Source organism: Hemiscyllium ocellatum, chromosome 3, assembly GCF_020745735.1.
Source record: "Hemiscyllium ocellatum isolate sHemOce1 chromosome 3, sHemOce1.pat.X.cur, whole genome shotgun sequence".
NCBI classification, from domain to species: Eukaryota; Metazoa; Chordata; class Chondrichthyes; order Orectolobiformes; family Hemiscylliidae; genus Hemiscyllium; species Hemiscyllium ocellatum.
In genome coordinates, this window is record NC_083403.1 from 127,588,341 (window position 1) to 127,613,439 (window position 25,099).

A 25,099-nucleotide genomic window follows, 5' to 3' on the forward strand; every position below is an offset into this window, starting at 1 on the left:
TTTCGAACGAGAAGTTGTGCTTAAAATATTGACATTTCTTCTGGCCTCAGATGCAACTCATTGCTTCTGTTGAAGTAAGATAAGGTTGTCAATTTCAGTTTAGTGGCTGCTGTATTTTAGGATTATGTTGTAGCTGGCTGACAATATTGTTTAACATTAGTTAGAGTGATTGCATTGCCAGTACTGTATAACCACAGCATCTATCTGTAAACTATAGACAGAATTTGAATCCCCAGACAGTAGTTACTCTTCATATTGGGCTATACAAGTAGTTCTCCTAGTGGCATTCCACCAAAACCTCGCTTAATAGAAAAACGCTTCATAGAAATAATGGGGCCTATGGGAAAAGAAGGTGTTAGGGGCAGACCAGCAAAAAATATCACTCACAATTGCTTAAAAATCACCCAAAAGTCTAGCACAGCCTGACTGAACTTTGGAATCATATTTATGAACGAAACAAAAGTAAATTTACCACAATATATTTCAAAATGTAAGAAGGCTGCTCTGTGTACAGTACCTCTCACAGAAGGCTGCTCTGTTGGCAGCTGACATCGCACCTGATGGTGCGGACACCAGTACATACGCGGAACAGCACAAACATTGGCACATGTGCCTTACGGTGCGGACACCAGTGCATACGCAGGATAGCACAAACATTGGCACATGCGCCTGACGGTGAGGACACCAGTGCATATGCAGAACAGCACAAACATTGGCACATGCGCCTGACGGTGAGGACACCAGTGTATATGCAGAACAGCACAAACATTGGCACATGAGCCTGACGGTATGGACACCAGTGCATACGCAGAACAGCACAAACATTGGCGCATGCGCCTGATGGTGAGGACACCAGTGCATACGCAGAACAGCACAAATATTGGCACATGTGCCTGATGGTACGGACACCAGTGCATACGCAGAACAGCACAAACATTGGCACATGTGCCTGACAGTGCGGACACCAGTGTATATGCAAAACAGCATAAACATTGGCTCATACACAGAACAGTGCAAAGATTTCAGTGGGCACATCGGTACATTGCAGAACGAAGGGTACGAACCAATGCCCCCTGGAATCACGCTATAGCCAACAGAGGTAAGTGTACTCCAAAATGCCATTCCCTAATTCTTCAACAACGTTACAGCCAAATAGCTGAAACATGCATTATCTCAGAACTACATGTACATTACTTTATTGCTTTTATATGCTGCTGAAAAAGGACAGTTCTGTAAAAGCACTCATGACTCCTTACAATGAATGAGCTAGTGGAGTTCCTATTGTACTTAGGAAGATGAAAAGAGCCCACTTAACTCAGTAAGAATGCTGGAACAATTTCATCATTGCACCTGAAATGAAAAATAAAGGTCTGTTTTGCTTAATTTACATAGAGTCATAGAGATGTACAGCATGGAAACAAACCTTTTGGTCCAACTCGTCCATGCTGACCAGATATCCTAAATTAATTTAGTCTCATTTACTACATATAGCATAGCATTCACAGATTGTGCAGCCTCTGATAGCGGGAAGGGGATTCTTGAAGTCAGCATATAGAATGCAGCAGCCGTCAAGGTCTAATGTCTTTTGAGTTTAGACAACAATTCTATAACAAAACAAATGCTTTTTCTGCCACCAACATTGAGTAAAGAGCACTGTACTCCTCTGTGTCACATCTTGCAGATGGAAGCTGTGATATCAAATGTTTAATATAACTGCTTGGTTCATCAGAGTGGAAGTGCAAAGGTGTTCTGACAGCATGAGGACCAGATTTATTAGGCATCTTGCAAGCTACTGCACAATTAGCAGCTTCTCTGAAGGTTTGCCAACTGTAGATAGTCTTTTGGTATAGCTGCCTGCCTGCAGCAAGGAACTGATCCATAATTTGATTCATTGCACTAAACAGGATTTATATCCAATCTTTTGTTGATATTTTCTAATTCTCATTTTTTTTTTACGATTGCTAGTCATTATCGTCTGCAGTGGTCTAGCCAGTGAGGTACTGGCAAGAACTGGATATTTGGAATTTGGCCTATTTATTTGTGTGCCATATGTAGTTGTTGTATGAAATAGTGTTTTCTCCTTTTAGATGAGAACCTACCTCGTGTTTGCCTGATCTGCTATCGCAGCATCAGTGAAAACCCTGGAGAAATGACTGATCCAGCTGTTTTTTTTATCCATTTTAACCACTGTTTCTCTGGGCATATCACCAGTCATCCATCAGAGAATCCCTCTGGAAATTCCAGGCAATTAATTTTAATGGGATGCATTTAGTAGGGATATTGATGTGGTGAAGTAAAATTAATAACTGGATTGAACATTTAGAGCATGTTTAATATTATATGGCCTTTGGTCTATCACCACAAATTAGTCTGCCATATTCAATTTTGGACAGGCTATTAATTAAAAAGGTATGTGAAGGGCAGGCAAGCTTAATTTGTGAAGTCTCCAATAACCTTGAATTTTAAATTTATTTACATGCATAACTTGTATCTTTAAGGTAATGTGACCCTATTGTGACTCTTTTAAACTTGCAAATTAGATTAGATTACTTACAGTGTGGAAACAGGCCCTTCGGCCCAACAAGTCCACACTGACCCACCGAAGCGCTACCCACCCATGCCCCTACATTTACCCCCTACCTAACACTACGGGCAATTTAGCATGGCCAATTCACCTGACCCGCACATCTTTGGACTGTGGGAGGAAACCGGAGCACCCAGAGGAAACCCATGCAGACATGGGGAGAACGTGCAAACTCCACACAGTCTGTCGCCTGAGTCGGGAATTGAACCCGGGTCTCAGGCGCTGTGAGGCAGCAGTGCTAACCACTGTGCCACCGTGCCGCCCACATCTGAATAATATCTTTGCCCATTGGATGCAGTGGTATATGAATGATATCTGAGTGGGAACACACTGAGTGGAGACTAAGCATGAAGTGAGAGGGGGAAAGAGGTGCTCTTTTTGTACCTTGCTTCCAATTACTAAAGTTGATGATTGGTGAGTTTCATTAAAGCCAACACTGGGGAGTTTAAGTTTTGGTTTAAATTTATGGTTGAACTTGTTAAATTACTCAATATAACCATAGACAAAGGTTGAAAGATATTTATAAACTTTAAACATTTTTAGTCAATTGAAACACAATGAAGGCTGTGCACAAGATGTGTTGTATTTGTAGCATGTGGAAGGTGGTGACCATTAGTGTGACCCACAGTAATCATGTCTGCAGTAATTGTCTGCAGACTGAATAATTCTAGCTCAGAATTGATGAACAGGGGCCTGAGCTTCAGGTATACGAGGGAGAGAGAAAGTAAGAGTTTGCATGTTCTTCCCATGTTTGCATGAGTTTTCCAACACGCACTCCGATTTCATGCCACAGACCAAAGATATGTAGTCTAGTTGGCTTGGCCAAGCTAAATTGTCTGTAGTGTCTAGAGATGTACATGCTAGCTGGATTAGCCATGCTAAATGCAGAATTACAGGGATAGGATCGGGGAAGCTAGGTCTGGGTAGGATGCTGTTCAGAGGGTCGGTACAGACTCAGTGTGTCAAATGGCCTCTTTCTGCACTGCAGGAATTCAATGATTCTGAGGTAGGCATTTTGTTCTAGGAGATGGATACACTCTTTACATGAAGTACTTCTGATCTTATCAGGGATGGGAAGACATGACAGCTGTGAGGCAGCAGTGGGGACCCTGAAGAGTCTCTGCCTACACTGTACTTGTTCAATAGATTCAAGTTTCTTGCCATTTATATGTATAAAAAAAGGAACTTCAGGGTGGATGAACAAACTTATCGCAGCCCTCTAGTTGGGTGAATGTGAAGGAACAGTTGTAGCAAGGGACGATAGAGTTGTGTCCTTTACATGTGAGAATATTGTTCCCTAGGCAGTTTTGCCTACCTGGTGGCATGATCAAGGACATCTTTCAGGATTGGAGAGGAATTTAGGAGTGGACGGGAAAGATCTGGTTGGTCAGATACAAAAGTAGCACTAAGAAAGGACCCCTATTGAGGGAGTTTGTACAGCTAGAATCTAAATTATAAAGCAGAACCACAAAATTAATAATCTCTGGATTAATATCTGAACATGAGAAAATTGACATATCAGTGAATTGAGATCAGTATGGGAGGAATGGGTTATGATTTATGGGGCATTGGAATCAGTTGTGGGGAAGGTTAGAGCTGTTATATTAGGGTGGTCTTCATCTGAACTACATTGACAATGGAATGGTGAATTGTACAGGAAGGGCTATTGAGAGGACATGAAACTAAATAGTTGGAGGGAGTGTTCACTAGGGAGGAGATTTGGAAAGTTAAATAGAAAAGGCAAGGCAATGGTACAGAATTGCAATGTGGGTGATGATAATTAGTGTGACAGGAAGGGACAAAGCATACAAATGCAAGAAAACATTTGAAAATATGGTTAGATTAAGGCAAATGGGGAGGGAGGAGGCATTGGGGTGAAGGAATGTTTATAAATTCAAAGATAAAATTTGAGACAATAGAAATATGGTTAAAGATGAACAGGGTAGGACAGAAAGTTAGCCGTAATAGTGCATCTCAGTGTAGGGATCGTGAAGAAAATAATAGTTTATTAAAAAAATAGCTGAAGTTACTTCACCTCGTGAATAGAGCATCTGAAATAATATAGATAAACTAATGGTGCTACCAGAGAAACATGGTTTAAATCAGATCGCCATTACATATATAAAGCTACAAGGTGACAATGGTTGGGAAATAAATATTCCGGAATGCCCAGGAGTTTGAAAAGACAGGAAGAATGGAAAGGTATTAGATCAGATTAGACTTACAGTGTGGAAACAGGCCCTTCGGCCCAACAAGTCCACACCGACGCGAAACCCACCCATACCCCTACCTTTACCCCTTACCTAACACTACGGGCAATTTAGCATGGCCAATTCACCTGACCTGCACATCTTTGGACTGTGGGAGGAAACCGGAGGAAACCCACGCAGACACGGGGAGAACGTGCAAACTCCACACAGTCTGTCGCCTGAGTCGGGATATGAACCCGGGTCTCAGGCGCTGTGAGGCAGCAGTGCTAACCACTGTGCCACCGTGCCGCCCAGTGTAGGAGGAGGAACCTGCTGGTGAAGAATGTCTTAAGGACATCAGGGAGAAAAGATCTTAGAAATCGAGAAGTAAAATCAGTATGGTTGGAATTTAGGAATAGTAAAGCTCAGGATATGCTGTTGAAGGTCATTTATAGACTGTCCAACTATAGTTATACCATTGGGCATAATATCGAACAACAAAAATGGAGTTTGTGACAAAGGCAATACACTAATTTTGGAGGATTTTAATCTTCATATGTACTTGATCAATCAATTTGCAACAGTGCTCTGGAAGATAAGATTGTAGAATGGTTTTGTTACAGTTTCCTGCAGCAGTATGTCATGGAACCAGCAAGGGACAAAGCTATTTTGAGCAAGTATTTTGTAATAAGCCAGGGTTAATTAGTAATGTTATAGGAAAATAGTCCACTGGGGAGTAGTGATCATAATACATATCCTTTGTAATTGTATTGTACATCAAATTGAAAATGATATAGTCCAATCACAAATAAGAATCTTATACTTAAACAAAGCAAATTACATTGACATGAGGGAGGAGCTAACTAAAGTTGGTTGGGTAACTAGTCTAAAATATATGGCATTAAAGAAACAGTGAGAAATAATTTATTAAAACATTTAGAATGTTTGGCAACAGTGCATTCTATTGGGAGGTTAGGGCCCTGCATAGACTTTGAGCATTGAGGAAGGTGGTTCAAACAAGGTATTGAAGGAGGAGGTGGATTGTTATTTGAAAGGGAAGAATGTGCTGGACAAAGGCAATGAATAGTACTAGGTAAGCTGCTTCACTGGACTAGTCTTGCAGAATCGATGGGTTGAATGGCCTTCTTCTGCTCTTTAACTATTAAGTGATACATTTGTATTAGTAGATGTACAGGGAACATTCAGTTTGGTCCCCGGGATAACAAGTTAAGTAAATTAGGACCGTGTTCACTGGTGTTTCGAAGAATAAGGGGGAATCTCATAAACACCTGTAAAATCCTAAGAGGACTTAACTGGGTAAATGGAGGGAGAATGTTCCTGATCACCGGGTAGTCCAGAGACGGGGATCACTGTCTAAGGGGGCTAGGGTTAAGCCATTTAGGATTAGTGGTGCTGGAAGAGCACAGCAGTTCAGGCAGCATCTGAGGAGCAGTAAAAAAGCCTTACCTAGTTAAGCCATTTAGGACTGAGTTGAGGTGAAATGTCTTCAACCAGGGAACGGTGAGCCTGTGGACTTCTCCTCCAAGAAATCAGTTAAGGCCAAAACATTAAATGTTTTCTACAAGGGGGTAGATATAGTTCTTAGGGCTAAAGGGATCAAAGCATATTGAGAGAAAGCAGGAATGGGGTACTGAGTTGGATAGTCAGCCATGATAATATTGAATGGTGGAGAATGCTCAAAGGGCCGAATGGCCTACTCCTGCTCCTATTTTCTGTGTTTCCATATTCTCTGGAGTTAAGAAGGATGAGAGGTGATCTAACTAAGAATGTTAAGATTATGAAATGCTTTGATGGTGTAGATTCTGGGAAGTTGTTTCCCTAACTGGGTCATCTAGAAGGGCCTCAGGTACAGGATAAGGAACCAATCATTTGAGACTGAAATGAGGAGAAATTCCTTCGTCAATGTGTTCCACCAACTTGGAATTCTCTACCCAAGTGGTTGTTGATGCACTCACATTGAACATATCTAAGGCTGAAATAAATCTTTAGTCTCAGAATCGAGGGATATAGAGAAGGAGATGCAACAGTGGAGTTGAAACCCAAGATCAGTCATTATCAGAATGGGTTACTTCCAGTGTCAGGTGCTAGTGTGGGTAAGAACAGAAGGATATGGCAGATGAATGCATGGCTAAAAAAAATGGTGCAGGGGGCAGGGTTTTAGATCATTGAGATCTTTTCTGGGGCAGAGGTGACCTGTTCAAGAGGGACAGGTTGCACCTGAACTGAAGGGGGAATCGTATCTTTGTGGGCAGGTTTGCTAGTGCTGCAAGGGAGGGTTTAAACTAGATTGGCAGGGGGGTGGCATCCTCAACAGCAGGGAGGATAGTGCAAGGCTCAGAGGAGATGCGGCAATCAGAAACAATAAAGTGAAGAGACAGGTCAGGCTGGAACACAACAGGAGGCAAGGAATGCCTGTTAGATTAAATTGCATTTATTTCAATGCAAGAAGGCTGACAGGTAAGGCCGATGAACTCAGGGCACAGTTAAGTAGGTGGGGTTGCGATATTGTAGCCGTTACAGAAACATGGCTAAGGGAGGGATAGGACTGGCACCAGGGTACAGGTGCTTTCGGCGGGATAGAGGTCGTGGAAAAAAGTTGGGGAGTGGGGAGGAGTTGCATTTTTGATTAAGACAAGTATCACAGCAGTAGTCAGAGATGAAATAACAGAAGGATCATCCAGTGAGGCTTTGTGGTTGGAGCTATGAAATAAGAAGGGGATGATGACGTTGCTAGGGGTTGTACTATAGGGCCCCCATATAGTCAACAGGAATTAGAGGAACAAATATGCAGGGAGACTGGGGACACTTGCAGGAGCAATAGGGTTGTCACAGTAGGGGATTTTAATTTTCCTAACATGAACTGGGACTGCCAGGGCATTAAAGGTTTAGACGGGGTGGAATTTGTTAAGTACAATCAGGAAAGCTTCCTCAAGCAGTACATAGAGGGTCCTACTCAGGAAGGGGCAAAACTCATCGTACTTTGAGGAAATAGAGCAGAACAGGTGATGGAGGTGACAGTGGGGGAGCACTTTGGGACTAGTGACCATAGTTCTATTAATTTTAAATTAGTTATAAAGATGGACAAAACTGGTCTAAGGTTCGTGGTCATAAATTGTGGCAAGGCAAATTCTGGCGGAATTAGACAGGGGTGTGAAGGGGTTTCCAGGCAAAGGGACCTCCAGCAAGTGGGAGGCCTTTAAAAGTGGGATAGCTGGAGTTCAAGATCTACATGTTACTGTGAGGGTGAAGGGCGAGGTTGGCAGGAATAGTGAATCTTGGATGACAAGAGATGTTGAGGCTTTAACTGGAGAAAAAAAGGAGACACGACTCAGGTACAAGCAGCTGGTATCAAGGGAATTCTTGGAGGTATACAGCAGTTTAAATTAGATTCCCTACAGTGTGGAAACAGGCATTTTAGCCCAACAAGTCCACACTGACCCTCCAAAGTGTAACCCACCTTGGCTTATTTCCCTACATTTACCTCTGACTAATGCACCTAACACTATGGGCAGTTTAGCAAGGCCAATTCACCTGACCTGTACATCTTTTGGAATGTGGGAGGAAACAAGAGCAAACCCACAGAGAATGTGCAAACTCCACACAGACCAAGGTGGGAATCGAACCCGGGTCGCGTGAGGCAGCACTGCTAACCCCTGAGCCACCGTGCTGCCTGATCTTACTGAAGAAGGAAATCAGGAGGGCAAAAAGGGGGCACGAGATCGCCTTGGCTGAGAAGATTAGCATAAATCCAAAGAGGTTCTTTAAGTATATTAAAGGAAAAAGAATAACCAGAGAGAGAATAGGGCCCCTCAAGGACCAAAGTGGCCATGTGTGTGTAGAACCGCAGGAGGTGGGCAATGAATATTTCTCCTGTGTTTACCATGGAGAAAGATGTGAAGATTTGGGAACTTGGGGTAGTTAGTGGTGATATCTTGGGGACTGTCAGTATTACTTAGAGGAGGTGATGGATGTAATAGAATGTATGAAGGTAGATAAATCTCCTGTTCCTGACCAGCTATATCCAAGAACACCAAGAGGCTGGAGAAGAAATTGCAGGGGCCCTGGCTGATATTTTTGCATTATCATTAGCCAAAGGTGAGGTCTCAGAACACATGAGGGTAGCAAATGTTTGCCATTATTCAAGAAGGGCTACAATGAAAATGCTGGGAAGTAGAGACTAGTAAGTCTAACATGTATACTTGAGAAAATTCTGAGGGCTAAGACATACATGCATTTGGAAAGCCCGAATATTACGTGCAATTCTAGTCTCCTTCCTATCGGAAAGATGTTGTGAAACTTGAAAGGGTTCAGAAAAGATTTACAAGGATGTTGCCAGGGTTGGAAGATTTGAGCTACAGGGAGAGGCTGAACAAGCTGTGGATGTTTTCTCTGGAGCATTGGAGGCTGAAGGGTGACCTTATAGAGGTTTACAAAATTATGAGGGGCATGGATAGGGTAAATAGGCAAGTCTTTTCCCTGGGGTGGGGGAGTGCAGAACTAGAGGGCATAGGTTTAGGGTGAGACGGGAAAGATATAAAAGAGACCTACGGGGCAACGTTTTCACACAGAGAGTGGCACATGTATGGAATGAGCTGCCAGTGGAAGTGGTGGAGGCTGGTACAATTGCAACATTTAAGAGGCATTTGGATGGGTGTATGAATAGGAAGGGTTTGGAGGGATATGGGCCGGGTGCCGGCAGGTGGGACTAGATTGGGTTGGGATATCTGGTCGGCATGGGCGGGTTGGTCCGAAGGGTCTGTTTCCATGCTGTACATCTCTAGGACTCTATGACAGGGTTTGGTTAGGAGTAGAAAATGTGTTGCTGGAAAAGTGCAGCAGGTCAGGCAGCATCCAAGGAGCAGGAGAATCAACGGGCATGAGCCTTTCTTCAGGAATGAGGAAAGTGTGCCAAGCAGGCTAAGATAAAAGGTAGGGAGGAGGGACCTGGGGGATGGGCGTTGGAACTGCGTTAGGTTTGCCAAGCAGGCTAAGGTAAAAGGTAGGGAGGAAGGACTTGGGGGAGGGACATTGGAAATGCGATAGGAGTAGTCAGCATGGCTTTGTGAGTGGGAGATCATGCCTCACAAATTTGTTAGGGACCTTTGATGAAGTGACCAGGAAGATTGACAAGGGTATGGTCATAGATGTAGTCTATATGGATTTCAGTATTTACTAACCCTTCTTTGAGAAGGCGACCAAACAGGTGGGTGAGGGTAAAGTGGTTGATGTGGTGTATATGGATTTCAGTAAAGTATTTGATAAGGTTCTCCATGGTAGGCTATTTGAGGCTGTTTTCATTAGAGAGAAGGTTAAGAGGTGACTTAATAGAGACATACAAGAGGATCACAGGATTAGATAGGGTGGACACTGAGACCCTTTTTCCTTGGATGGTGATGTCTAGAAGGGTTCAAGCCCGAAACATAGATTCTCCTGTTCCTTGGATACTGCCTGACCTGCTGCGCTTTTCCAGCAACACACTTTCAACTGGTGATAGCTAGAACAAAGGGACATTGCAGAAAACACAGAGGCATGGCATTGAGGGTGATCTACTGATTTGGATCAGAAATTGGCTAGCTGAAAGAAGACAGATGGTGGTAGTTGATGGGAAATGTTCATCCTGGAGTTCAGTTACTAGTGGTGTACCACAAGGATCTGTTTTGGGGCCACTGCTGTTTGTCATTTCTATAAATGACTGAGATGAGAGCGTAGAAGAATGGGTTAGTAAATCTATGGGTGACACTAAGGTTGGTGGAGTTGTGGATAGTGCTGAAAGATGTTGCAGATTACAGAGGGAAATAGATAAGCTGCAGAGCTGGGCTCAGAGGTGGCATCTGGAATTTAATGTAGAAAAGTGTGAGGTGATTCACTTTGGAAGGAATAACGGGAATAGAGGGTACTGGGCTAATGGTAAGATATTTGGTAGCGTAGATGAGCAGAGATCTCGGTGTCCATGTGCACAGATGCCTGAAAGTTGCCACCCAAGTTGATAGGGTTGTTAAGAAGGCGTACGGTGTGTTAGCTTTTATTAGTAGTGTGATTGAGTTTCGGAGCTATGAAGCAGCTGTGCAAAACTCTTGTGCGACCACACTTGGAGTATTGCATACAGTTCTGGTCGTATTCAGTTCATATTATAGGAAGGATGTAGAAGTATTGGAAAGGGTGCAGAGGAGATTTACCAGGATTTTGCCTCGTGTAGAGGGAAGGTCTTATGAGGAAAGGCTGAGCGATTTGAGGCTATTCTCATTAGAGAGAAGAAGGTTAAGAGGTGGCTTAATAGAGACATACAAGAGGATCAGAGGATTAGATAGGGTGGGCACTGAGAGCCTTTTTCCTTGGATGGTGATGTCTAGAACAAAGGGACATAAATTGAGGGGTGATAGATGTAGGACAAATGTCAGAGGTAGTTTCTTTACTCACAGAGTAATAAGGGTGTGCAATGCCCTGCCTGCAATGCTAGCCTACTCGCCAACTTTAAGGGCATTTAAATGGTCATTGCATAAACATATGGATGAGAATGGAATGGTGTAGGTTAAATAGGCTTCAGATTGGTTTCCCAGGATGCTGCAATATCGAGGACCTGTACTGCATCGTAATGTTCTATGTTCAATGTTGAGAAAGGCCTTTGATAAGGTTCCACGTAGTAGGCTGCTCTGGAAGGTCAGATCACATGGAATCCAGGGCAAGCTGACAAATTGGATACACAATTGACTTGACGGTAGGAAGCAGAGGGTAATAGTGGAAGGATACTTGTTGGACTGGAGACCTTTAACCAGCGGAGTGCTTTGGGTCTGTGCTGAACCCATTACTGTTTGGTATCTATATCAATAATTTGGATGAGAACATCCAAGGCATGATTTGCTTGTTGACACTAAAATATGCGATATCATGGACAGTGAAGAAGGTTATCAGAAATTGCAGCAGGACCTTGATCAGCTGGAAAGTGGACCGAGAAATGACAAATGGAGTTTAATATAGATAAGTGTGAGGTCTTGCATTTTGCAAAGTCAAATCAAGTTAGGAGTTTCATGGTGAATGGTAGGGCCTTAAGGTGTGTAGTGGAACAGAGGGATCTTGGAGTTCAGGTACATGGTTCTCTGAAAGTGGAGTTACAGGCAGATAGGGCACTGAAGAAAGCTTTTGGCACACTGGCCTTCATCAGTCAGGGCATTGAGTATAGAAGTTGGGAAGTTATGTTCCAGTTATACAGGACATTGGTGAGGCTGCACTTGGAGTATTGTGTTCAGTTTTGGTCACCTTGTTATAGGAAGGATATTATTAAACTGGAAAGAGTGCATTAGAACTTTTAAAGGATGTTGCCTGGACTCAGTGGTCTGAGTTATGGGGAGAGGTTGAACAAGCTAGGACTTTTTCTTTCTTTCTTTCGTGGTAGACCAAGGGGGGACCTTGTAGAGGTGTATAGGATTATAAGAGGCATGGATAGAGTGAATGCACTCAATCTTTTTCCCAGGATTGGGAAGTCAAGGTCTAGAGGGTATCAGTTTACGTTTAGAGGGGAAAGAATAAAAGGTGACCTGAGGGGCAACTTTTTTTACACAGAGGGTGAGTACGCAAATGGAATAAGCTGCCAGCAAAAGTGGTTGAGGTGGGTACGTTAACAACATTGAAAAGGCATTTGGACAAATACAGGGATAGGGAAGCATTAGAAAGATATGGGCCAAGTGCAGGGAAATGGTGTTAGTGTGGATGGACATTTCGGTCAGCATGGACCGGTTTGTGCCAAAGGGCCTGTCTCTGTGCTGTAGGACTCTATGTCTCTAAGATTGTATATTGAATGACAGACCGTGGGAACATTTTCCTGCTCTTACTTAGGTTTTTGTGTTCCGATAACGTGACGCAGCTTGAAGCAATATGTACTATATGCATTCTCTTTTATTTATTTTTCTAATCAACCCGTTCAGAAACATTATTCTACACCTCTGGAGCAGATGGGACTTGAATCAGGGCTCTCACCCCAAGGGTAGGGACACTACCACTGTGCCACAAGACAGCCTCCTACCCAATCTTTTATTTAAGTTCAAGAATTGAAATATTGCTTGGTAAATACATCAATTCCTTCAGTCAGCAATAGCTAGCAATCTATGACCTGCGCACAAGTCTGCAAGTGCTGTGAGAATTCCTGTAAAAACCTTTTTTTGTCAAAGTTCTAAATATGGAACAGCAGACGGTTATGTTATATTATTGTTCAGAATGTACAGTGGGTCAAACATCATTTTCTGCCTTGATCCCTTTAAAAACTCTGGCTTTGGTTGTTTCTCAACAGGCTGATCATTTTTAGTGGGATACCAAGAATTGCTGTAATGTAGTAGATGTCATTGTTCAAATGGGATATTTAAGTTTCTGGACATTTTTGATATATGTAAGTGGGCAGTTCTGTCAACTCTCCAGTAAGGATAGGAACGGTGAAAAACCACTCCTGAGCGCGACTTGTAATGTTTTCCTTTATGCAAATTAAATTGTAGACTTGCTAGATTGCTTTAACACAGTCCTAATTTGAATGAAAACAAGACGTCCTGTTCTGGGTTCTCAGGATCTCTGAAAATATCATATATTAGTTCATCTCGATGCAAATTGGACTCATTTGCATACACTTCCCAAAGTGCAAATATGCCCAGAGGTTCAAAGAATATGGGTCAGGCTGTGACAGACAGCTCAGAGTCGGTGCAGCACTGAAAACTTAATCACTTTACACTTCTGTGGAAGCAAATAGGTCAACCTTACAGCAGATTGCATTGAGTGATCTGTAATATGATTGATTCGAAGGAACCTAGCTATTAAATGACTCAGTTTATAAAAAAAATTGCTCTGAAGTATGACAGTACTGGGGCAAAAGGAGGAGGAACTGTCACTACAGATAAAAGTGGTTTGAGAGGGTGCCTCACCTTTTTACGATCATTAAATGCCTACTTCATCCACTTTGCATTCAGACTATTCCAAATCGGAGCAGCATCTTTTTCCTACTATCTGTTCTTTAATTGTTTGTTACCAAAGAAAAGATAAGAAATAATTCTTAACAAAATATACCGCGTTTACATACAACAGAGACATTGTATTTCTGGGTTAACTTGATACATCTATTGGTTTCAGAAATCAAATCAAATTTCTTGTTTTTCAAGTTAGCCTTGTGCAGTGGGCAAGGTAATTAGGGGGAATTAACTGCGTGGAAAGCATACTGGTACAGGAAGGGTGGGAAGAATTAGGTGCACTGGTGTTACCTTCCAGTGTTTTACAGAACTGTTCCAACTGTAAATCAATGCCAACATCTGATTCATCTAATAAACCGGACATCTATTTTAATTCTCAATGACTCATCAGCGTAATAACTTTAAAGGAGGAAGAAACTGAGGTAAGATCTATAATATTTTGTTTGTTTCAAGCAAGCAGACAGGCTGGTCTTTCTAAGTGTTTTCCCTTCAAAATGCAATGAATTAATCTCCTGGTTGCATAACACTGAACTAATTGCCAGTTTGTCCAATGAGACTGGCTCCCTTGGAGTTTGTGCTGATGGCAGTCTGACTGATTTTCCTGGAAATAGTTCATGAGAGCCCCCTACTGGGCAGCTGTAGTCTCTGCAGTGTACAATAATAAAGAATAATTGATCTTCTGTTAAATATATATCTGCATTTTGAATGGTCCTAATTGTTTTTACTTTAATGCCTTGTTTTTAAATTATTAAAGGGTGGAGTAGGACTCTTCCCCCTGTTGTTTGTTCTTTATTTGTCTGTCACCGATTGCCATTTATGTCCTAATTTGCAAACCTTTGAATGTTTTGGCTGCTGCCCTCCACAGTCCTGATGAAAGGCTTATGCTCGAAATGTTGACTCTCCTGCTCCTTGGATGCTGTCCTTTTCCAGCGCCACACCTTCTGACTCTGATCCCCAACATCTGCAGTCCTCACTTTCTCCTAGTGAAGATAATGAAAGTTGATAAAACGTAGCATTTCAGTAAAATATCACTCATAACTCATAGAAGTTCAAAGAATGAGTGGATTAAGCAAATAGTGACATTCTGACACGGATGTTTATACAGGAGGCCAATGAAGCATCATCACTTACATAACGTGGATCAGGTACTATATTGCAAATGCTTTTCTGCTTTCACGGATGGGCAGCAGTCCAGGGAATTTGCAGTTTTATTTTGGATCAATGTCCTGGGGATCTTAGCAAATGCTTTGTGTAAAATTACACTGAAAAGCATTATTGCACACTGACTCTCCTTATCCGGTATTAGTGGCCTAGGCCAACTCTGGTTCTCTGGTTGTGTTTCTAACTGTGTAAATAATGGGCTACCCCCCATGACCCAGAGGCTGCTGCTATACTTTCGGCAAAATGTTGCTTTTCAGCTCAAGGAAAATACACAGGTAAATGTTACAAGTTACAGATGAATATTTTTAAGGAAAATAGGATCTGAATCTCTAGTTTCCAATGCAAGTTCTAACCTTCAGTTTTAGTTGCAGGTGTCTTCAACTCCTTTAGTATTATCTTCCTGTTTTATTTTTGACCTGAGCCCAGATTCCATTGACTAATTACATTTTATTTAAAATTGATTAAAAAAAAGTATCTATTAATTGTTTATTTTAAGCCCCAACTCAGCTAAACTAAAGATTCAATGCATTCTTGATAACTCTATCCTAGAATCCTAGAATTCCCTACAGTGTGGAATCAGGCCCTTTGGCCCAACAAGTCCACATCGATCCTCTGAAGAGTAACCCACCTAGACCCATTCCTCTACCCTATTACTCTACATTGCCCATGACTATTGCACCTAACCTACACATCCCTGAACACTATGGGCAATTTAACATGGCCAATTTACATAAACTGCACATCTTTGGATTGTGAGAGGAAACCACAGCACCTGGAGGAAACCAAGATAGACACGGGGAGAATGTGTAAACTCCACACAGACATCTTTGGTGGAAGATTGGTCCTGACCTCACTTATGCAGTGTAGCTAGGTTTCCCTTAGTCTACTGCAGGTGGTACACAAAATGATTAGGAGAGCTGCTAAGAAAGATCCCATCAGACATCCTCTACACCAATGGCACTTATTTTCCCCTCCACCATTTTCCATCTCCACTCTTGTTTTCTGTGCCTATTGGCACTGAAGTCCTCATATCGGTCTGTCTTCTGGACTTAACCTCTACTCCCTGCCTTATTTCATTATGCTCACCTTCCTCATTGTTCCTGGAAACTTCTATTTGCTTCCTACCTCCAAATATGAATTCGAAAATCTTGCCCTTGGTTACATCTCCTTTAATAAAATCAGCTTTCTTAACTGAGCAATCTCCTTCATACGCTCATTGTACTGCAGTCTCAGTGGCGTCACTTTGGTCTCACATTCTGCAACTATTTCCTTAAATTACATCCCTATCTAACCTCTTTTTGGATGGCTTATTTAAAACATACCTTTTAAACCATGCTGTCAGTCCCCTTCTCAAGCTTTCTTTTTACTACCACGATGTTTCTATGCTTGCCTCTGTGAAAAGCACCTTCTGTTGTACAGTTAAAGAGGCTTTACAGATGCAAATTGTAGCTGTTGAATATTTTATTTTAAAGTTACAAAAACAGGAGTGGTTTCTGGCAAATGAATAAAAGAAGACAATATGATACGAATTGCATTCTGTTAATTGTATAATCATTGTATTTAATTATCATGTAGATGAAGGCACTTATTGGCATTTTAATCAAGCTTACATAGTTTAGTTGAGTCAGAGGTACCCAGTGAAGAAGGGTTACACCTGAAACGTTGACTTCTGCACCTTCTGAGCTGCCTGGCTTGCTGTGTTCTTCCAGTCTTTTGCTTGTCTCTCTTGGATTCCAGCATCTGCAGTTTTTTTTGTCTCTAACCAGTGTATCCTGGCAATGTTGATTGTATAAAGGGTAAAGACTGGCTCCAGTATTTTTTTAGTCATTGTTTCTTTTAAAAAATTAATATTTGTCATTTAGGTGTTAAACATTTGTATTTTAAGTTCGGCTAAAAACGTCTCGAAATGCTGCTGCTTGCTTATGAACTTTCTCTGTATTTTGCCAAAAAATTTAAAGAATACTCAGAGGGTACCTGTGATTTCCTACTGACCAAACATTAGTAAAATTGAACAGTGTATGCCATAGAAGTAAGTATTAATGGACTGCAAGATTTTGGGCACAAAATATGTTTGCGTAAATGTTTTTTGTTGCTAGTCAGTCAGGTGACATAAAAATCAGAACAAAACACTTAGGATACTGAATTGTACAATATGATGTATTACACCATGACAAAGATTATACGTTTTTGGGACATTTCCAAGCTTAAGATAATGAAGCTATTGATGACTATATGGACACAGCACCATATCCATGACAGAGTTCTGATGCTATCTCGTTCTAGGTCTCAACAATGATCCTATTCACGCAGATTAGTTGTGTGTAGATGTTAGTTTTGCAGGGGTTGGCCAAGTTTGAATTGATAGCAGAGGATAATTTGTCCAGCATTGTTATCAAAATGTGGGAAGTGTGGATTCTGAACATGAGTTTCTTAATAGAGTCATTAAAGGTGTACAACAGGGAAACAGACCCTTTAGTCCAACTTGCTCATGCTGACCAGATATCCTAAATTAATCCAGTCACATTTGCCAGCATTTGGTCCAGATCTCTCTAAACACTTCTTATTCCTATACCCATCTAGATGCCTTTGAAATGTTGTAATTGTATCAGCCTCCACCACTTACTCTGCAGCTCATTCCATTCATCCACTGCATGAAAATGTTGCCCCTTAGGTCCCTTTTAAATCTTTTCCCTCTCACCTTAAACCTATGCCCTCTAGTTTCGAACCCTCCTACCCTGGGGAAATGACCTTGTCCATTCGCTGTTTCAATGCCACTCATGATTTTATAAACCTCTATAAGGTCACCCCGAAGCCTAGGCAAAATAGCCCCAGCCTATTCAGCATCTTCCTACAGCTCAAACCCTCCAATCCTGGCAACATCGTTGTAAATCTTTTCTCCACTCATTCAAGTTTTACAATGTCTTTCCTATAGTGATAGTAAATTATCATTTCTATGTTTATCGATCTACACGAGTGTTTAACATACCAACCAGTTAACAGTATGCAAGACTATTTTTAATATATGTAGGTTTTCATGTTGTCATTTTGACTGGAGTGCATTTAGTCAATTTCATTACAAAGCTGCTATTATTAATTGGAATTCGGAATCAAAAATAAGAGAAATATATCTGTTTGTGGAAAATCAATTGCCTTTTGGCACCCCTGTGCAATTTTTGAGTCTGCCTGAACTTCGGCAATCGGTTTTGGGAGAGATCTGTGCACCTGAAGGTTGTATCAGGTTTTGACCTGCTAATATGTTGTCAGATACAAAGAAAAGGATTTGCACAGCATTCAGCAGAGGGCGCCACATCCTGCAAAGGAAAGGCAACAGGAGGCCTTCCTGTGGTAGATATGTGAAAACATGTTGCATGTTTTAACTATCTGGTGTATTGTTCCATATATAATAGAAGCAATTAGGAGTGTGAAGTTGTAAAATGACAATTGTGCAATAATTTTACCTTTGGCTGTCATCTTTTATCTGAAATTAACCTTGGCTTAGAGATAAAGGCTGCTTTTTAAAAAAAAATTATCACACCACTATCTCTGACAGCAAAGATGGTGCACAGAATGTTTGAAGGATCTGATTTAAAGCCTGTATTTCATTTTTATACGTACTGCAACTGCCCTATTAAGTTAGAACAGAATACCTACAGCGTGGAAACAGGTCCTTCAGCCCAACAAGTCCACACCGACCCTCCAAAAGTAACCCACCCAGACCCATTCCCTTACTCTAATATCCTCTAATTAATGCACCTAGCCTACACATCCAGTTTAGCATGGCCAATTCACCTAACATGCACATCTTTTGATTGTGGGAGGAAACCAAAGCACACAGATACAGGGAGAATGTGCAAACTGCACACAGACAGTCACCCAAGGCTGGAATCGAACCTGGGTCCCTAGCACTGTGAGGCAGCAATGCTAACCACTGAGCTATTCAGCCACCACATTCAGGATATGGGTGCTGAAAAACCTGTAGACTGATTGCATCCAGTGCAATGGGCTCCACAGCATTTCCCTCTCTCAGATTTTTGCATTATTATTGGATATTCTCTAGTTGTCCTGAGAAGGTGATACTGGGCCATCTTCTGAACAGCTGTAGTTCATACTTTAATGTTGGTCCCTCAAGGACGTTCAGTAGGTGAGCAGCTTAAAATATTTGGACTTAGGATAATTCGCTGAGAAACTCTTGCAGTGATGACTCAGGACAGAGATGAAAATCACACAACACCAAGTTATAGTCCAACAGGTTTATTTGGAAACAATAGCTTTCGGAGCGCTGCTCCTTCATCAGATGATTGTGGAGTTAGATCACAAGACACAGAATTTATAGCAAACAATTAGTGTCATACAGTGATATATTGTACAATGCTGGATTGTTCAGTACATCACTGTTTACAATCCAGGTTTGTTCAATAGATCACTGTATGACACTAATCTTTTGCTATAAATTCTGTGTCTTATCATCTTACACTCCACAACCACCTGATGAAGGAGCAGCGCTCCAAAAGCCACTACTTCTAAACAAACCTGTTGGACTGTAACCTGGTGCTGTGTGATTATTAACTTTGTCCACCCCAGTCCAACACCAGTTCCTCCACATCATGTCTCAGGACTGGGTTGACTGGCTTCTTACACGAAAAACTGTTCCTCTTTGCAGCAGGTCTGACTGCAGCCAGTTTTTTATCTTCATATTTTACATCGACATCAGCATTGCTAGGACTCCTTGGTACTGTACTTGTTCATTTGCTGTCTTAATGTTGAAGGTAAATGTAATATAATGGTCTACGTTGCTAGGTGGATGTGGAGAAATTTTCCACATTACCAGTTAGATGTTCTGGTTGAGGGAATGAAGCAGGTGAAAGAATGATGCTGAGACAAGAGTAAACTCTGAGATTAAACAATGGTCACCTGGGAGCAGGAACTGAGGTAGCTGAGTTCATTTGCTGAGCAGATTAACAACAAAGACTACACACAATTAGGTAGTGTTGTAGAACAGAGAGACCTAGGGGTTCAAGTTCATAACTATCTGAAGTTTGTGTCACATGTTGATGGGGTGGTTGAGAAGGAATTTCATTTTTGCCTTCATTGTTCAACTTTTGAGTATAAGAATTAGGACGTCATGTTGAGTTTGTTCAGGACATTGGTGAGGCCTCTGCTGGTTACCCTGTTAGAGGAAAGTCATTATTAAGCTAAAAATCACACAACACCAGCTTATAGTCCAACACGTTTAATTGGAAGCACATTAGCTTTCGGAGCATCGCTCCTTCATCAGGTGGTAGTGGAGGGCTCAGTCCTAACACACAGAATTTTTAGCAAAAATTTACAATGTGATGTAATTGAAATTATACATTGAAAAATTGATTGTGTGTTAAGCCTTTCATCTGTTAGAATACAGTGATGGTTTCACTTCTTTCATGTGTAATTCACAAAACCTTTTTTTGTGTAAAACATTGCATTCTCGGGTTAGCTGTTAACAATGGTGATAGCTAGACAATATGTTGAAGGTGTTAGCCCCCTGTGTTCTCTGTCTATGCCATGATGTTTAGATTGGTTCTAATCTAAAAAGTGAGATAACAGAGTTTTACATAAATTCATGCAGTTTTTGAGCTCAGAGTTCTACATGAATGCATGCAGATTTTGAGCAAAGTACAATGTAACCCTGCAAGCTCAAATTCACCCCGCAAAATATATGTGTGCATGTCTGTGTGTGTGTGTGTGTGTGTGTGTCTCTCTGTCTGTCTGTCTGGGTTGGGGATTGTGAGTGTGAGAAAGTGTATGTGTGTGTGTGTGTAGTGAGTGCAGAGTGTCTTAAGTCTGTGAGGGGATGTGTATGTGTCTATAAGGGTGTGTGTGGGTGTCTGTGTGCGCGTCTGTGTGTATGTGTGTCTGTGTTTATGTGTGTATAGGAGTGCCTGTGTGTGTGTGAGACTGTGTGTGTGTGTAGTGCAATGGTGGTCACCTGTAATGTGACATGAACCCAAGGTCCCGGTTGAGGCCCTCCCTATGGGGACCGAACTTAGCTATCAGCCTCTGCTCAGCCACTTTCCTCTGCTGCCTGTCCCGAAATCCACCTTAGAGGATAGTCACCTGAAGGTCCGAGGCTGAATGTCCCCAACTGGGAGGGAACCCTCCTGTCTGTTGATTGTTGTGCGGTGCCCATTCATCCGTTGTCGTAGCCTTTGCTCGGTTTCCCCAATGTACCATGCCTCCGGGCATCCTTGCCTGCAACGTATAAGATTGACAACGTTGGCTGAGCCATATGAGTACCTGCCATGTACAAGGTGGGAGGTGTCCCCACGTGTAAAGGTGGTATCTATGTCCACACACTGACAGGTCTTGCAGCACCTACCGTGACAGGGTTGTATGGAATTGTCCTGAGAGCTGGGCAGCTTGCTACGAACGAGCTATTTGAGGTTTGGCGGTTGTTTAAAGGCAAGTAATGGGGGCGTGGGGAAGGTCTTGATGAGGTGCTCATCCTCATTGATAATGTGTTGCAGGTCACGAAGAACATGCCGTAATCTTTCAGCTCCTGGGAAATACTGAACAACGAAGGGTGCCCTGTCGGTTGCAGCACGTGTCTGTCTCCTGAGGAGGTCATTACGGTTCCTTGCTGTGGCACATCGGAACTGGCGGTCGATGAGTTGGGCATCGTACACCAATGTGCCACAGCAAGGAACCATAATTACCTCCTCAGGAGACAGACATGTGCTGCAACCGACAGGGTACCCTTCGTTGTTCAGTATTTCCCAGGAGCTGAAAAATTACGGCACGTTCATCGTGACCTGCAACACATTATCAATGAGGATGAGCACCTCATCAAGACCTTCCCCACACCTCCACTACTTGCCTTTAAACAACCGCCAAATCTCAAACAGATCATTGTTCGTAGCAAGCTGCCTGGCTCTCGGGACAACTCCATATAGCCCTGTCACGGTGTGGGCACAGCAAGACGTGTCAGAGTGTGGACATCGATACCACCATTTACATCACACTGTAAATTTTTGCTATACATTCTGTGTGTTAGGACTGAGCCCTCCACTACCACCTGATGAAGGAGTGTTGCTCTGAAAGCTCGTGTGCTTCCAATTAGACCTGTTGGACTATAACCTGGTGTTGTGTGATTTTTAACTTGTACACCCCAGTCCAACACCGGCATCTCCAAATCATTATTAAACTAGAGAGGGTTCAGAAGAGATTTACCAGGATGTTGCTGGCAATGGTAAATTTGAGATATAAGGAGAGGTTTGATAGATGTTTTTCACTGGAGTGTAGGAGGTTGAGGGTTGACCTTATGAAAGTTTATAAAATTCAGAGGATATAAATAAAGTCAATGGCCGGTGTCTTTTCCCTAGGATGGGGGATTTGAAGACTGGGGGCATTTTTAAAGTGAGAGGAGAAAGATTTGAAAAAGACGTTAGCGGCAACTTTATTACACAGTGAGAGACTAGTGTGTGGAATGAACTTTCAGAGGAAATGTAGATGTGGGTACAGTATGTGAATAAGACATGTTTGGAGGGATATGAGCCAAGCGCAGGCAGGTGGGACTAATTTAGTTTGGAATTATGATCAGCATGGACTGGTTGGACCGAAGGGTCTGTTTCCACGGTGTATGACTATGTGATTCCATGGTTTTGAGATAGTTTGGAAAAATGCAAATATGTGGGTTGGACTGCATCATGGCAAATTTCTCAGAGTATCATGTTTTGTTTTTTCATAGTCAAAAGGTTCAAATTCAAACCTCACTTCAAGGTTTGAGAATATGATGCGGATGTACGTAATGAGATGAGGAAAAGTTGCATGGAAACTGAAGGTCATCTCTTCACTTGAAATAGGAAACAGGAGACAGATAGAATAAAGTGTAAAGAGAAATGACCAGTTCAGGCTAACTTAAAAGATCACATGACATGTTTGGAAGGAGAGGAAGGAGATCTTCCTGGGTCTTTGTGACATTCCTCCATCACCCAACTTTCAACTGACTATATTCATATTACGTACCATTTGTGAAACCTTGTGTGCAAATTGTCTGACATGCCTCACTAATCTGTGACGACATCTCAAAATGAACTTGTGACGGTAACATGCTGTTGTCCATCCTGAGGATTTGAGAAGATGCTCTGTCGTTGCAAGTGTTTTCTTTTGGAAAATTAATACATTTACTTGTTGCTGAAGGGATAAGACATGGTGCTGAAGGCTTTTTTCTTGCACTCATCACCAAGAAGGCCAGATTTCAAACTATCACCATCATTTGTACTCCGAGAGAAAAGGATGCTAATTGATTGTTCAAAACATCTTGAAAAAGAAAGGATTGGGAAGCTGTTTGTTCCCCAGGTTCCCTCACATCGTTTAAAAAAGGTGCAAGACATGAAAGGTGCCGACCCAAATAGAACTGAATTGATTATCTTAAATTGATTGTCAAATAGCTATTACCTGCCCAAATGCAGAATCACAACTAATAGCAGATGTTTTATTTTGGACTTTGTAACATTTAAAAGACATCTGGATGGGTATACCAATTGGAAGAGTTTAAAGGAATATGGGCCAAATGCTGGCAAATGGAACTAGGTTAATTTAGAATATCTAATCAGCACAGACTAGTTGGACTGAAGGGTCTGTTTCTATGCTATACCTCTCTATTACTCTAAGACTCTAAGTGTGTTGTGGGAGGATGCTGGTTGAATTCAGTCTGTAGTCTACCTGTTATAAGAAACCAAAAGAGCATGCTGTTAGATTTGAACAGCCTGTTGTTGGAATGTACGTTCTATGTGCTCAGCAACACATCAGTACTGAAGTTCATCCACAAGGTTTTTCAGTTCTGTCATAGGCAGGACTGTAAGTACAGAATGTGATTTAACTCTTCCAAGGAGCATGCAGGTCAATATCTAACGTGTGTTGAAAAATCATTGCATATCTGAGCTAAAGATTCAAAGTCTAATTTTATAACATAGAAATCTAATGCAGAGAGTCACACAAGCTTGGATTTAAAATTGGAGTTACAATTTTTGTCAGTGCAATCTCTCTCCTAACGAAGCTCTGTGTTGGAAATGGAACCATGCAAAATTAATCTTTTCCTTTCCTATATTACTGAAGCTACATTACAACATTTAATGTAGTTACGTGATGATCAAACTACTGTACTGCTTTACTACTTTGTCATCAACTTAGTCAGAAACCTTACAATAACTGCTTCCTGTTACAGATTTTCATCTCAGTCAACTGCCTGAGCACAGACTTCTCATCTCAAAAAGGAGTCAAAGGGCTGCCATTGAACATCCAGATTGATACGTACAGTTACAACACTCGAAGCAACAAACCCATCCACAGGGCCTATTGTCAGATTAAAGTTTTCTGTGACAAGGTATGCTGGTGGTCTCGGTGGCTTAATGTTATCCTTTTGTGGTGATATTTTGAAACAATAAATTGTGAAGTAAAACAATATCATGTAGCTAGTTTGCTCAAAATGCTAAATTGCTGTAAAGGTACATGCTACAGACATAAATTTGTGATAGGTCTCATATACAAGCAGTAAGGAAAAAATGACTGCATTTTTTAATGGAGCAGCAGCATTTTATCCTCCACCATTTTATACTTTGTGATTATGAGGTTTAGATGTAATGTTCACTCAAGAGTTTGTTCACAATCCTCCTTGTACCTGGGATTACATTGGCCAATTAGGAAAACATTATCTTCTGTTCCTTGAAATGAAACAAGTTGCTTCATTAACTTTGCAAAAATTCTTTTTCTTGGGACAGGATTGATTCAAGTACCTGTACAACAGAGACTACACTTCTAAAAAAAAGTGCTTCATTTTCTGTAAAGCAATTTGGGATGCCCTGAAGTTGTCAGAAGTGTAATATAAATGCAAATCTTTTTTATATTAAATGATTTGCACAAAATAAGTGTAGTGTATTGCAAATAGCAGGGCAGCCAATGAACAGTATGAGGGGTCGATTACACAGTTACAACTTTGTGCACATTTCTCACAGATGTGTGTAACAAAGAATGTTGTATGGTGTTTACGAAGAGAAGATTGGCTTTTCATCATATTTATATTCTCAGATATTTGAAAAATGAATGAGAAATGCACTTTATTGTTCACAATTGGTTAGGCCACTGTCGGAATATTACATGCAATTCTGGTCTCCTTTCTATCGGAAAGATGTTGTGAAATTTGAAAGGGTTCAGGAAAGACTTACAAGGAT

General features: G+C 41.6%; 1 protein-coding gene across 4 annotated transcripts in view; it reads left to right on the forward strand.

The window, feature by feature from the left end:
- Positions 1-25,099, forward strand: part of grhl1 (grainyhead-like transcription factor 1) — a 120,446-nt gene that overhangs the window by 72,378 nt on the left and 22,969 nt on the right. For all 4 annotated transcript variants that reach the window (XM_060853405.1, XM_060853413.1, XM_060853422.1 and 1 more), the window contains one exon: positions 24,097-24,255. In XM_060853405.1, the coding sequence (XP_060709388.1) occupies positions 24,097-24,255 (159 nt within the window). The remainder of the gene's footprint in view (positions 1-24,096; positions 24,256-25,099) is intronic.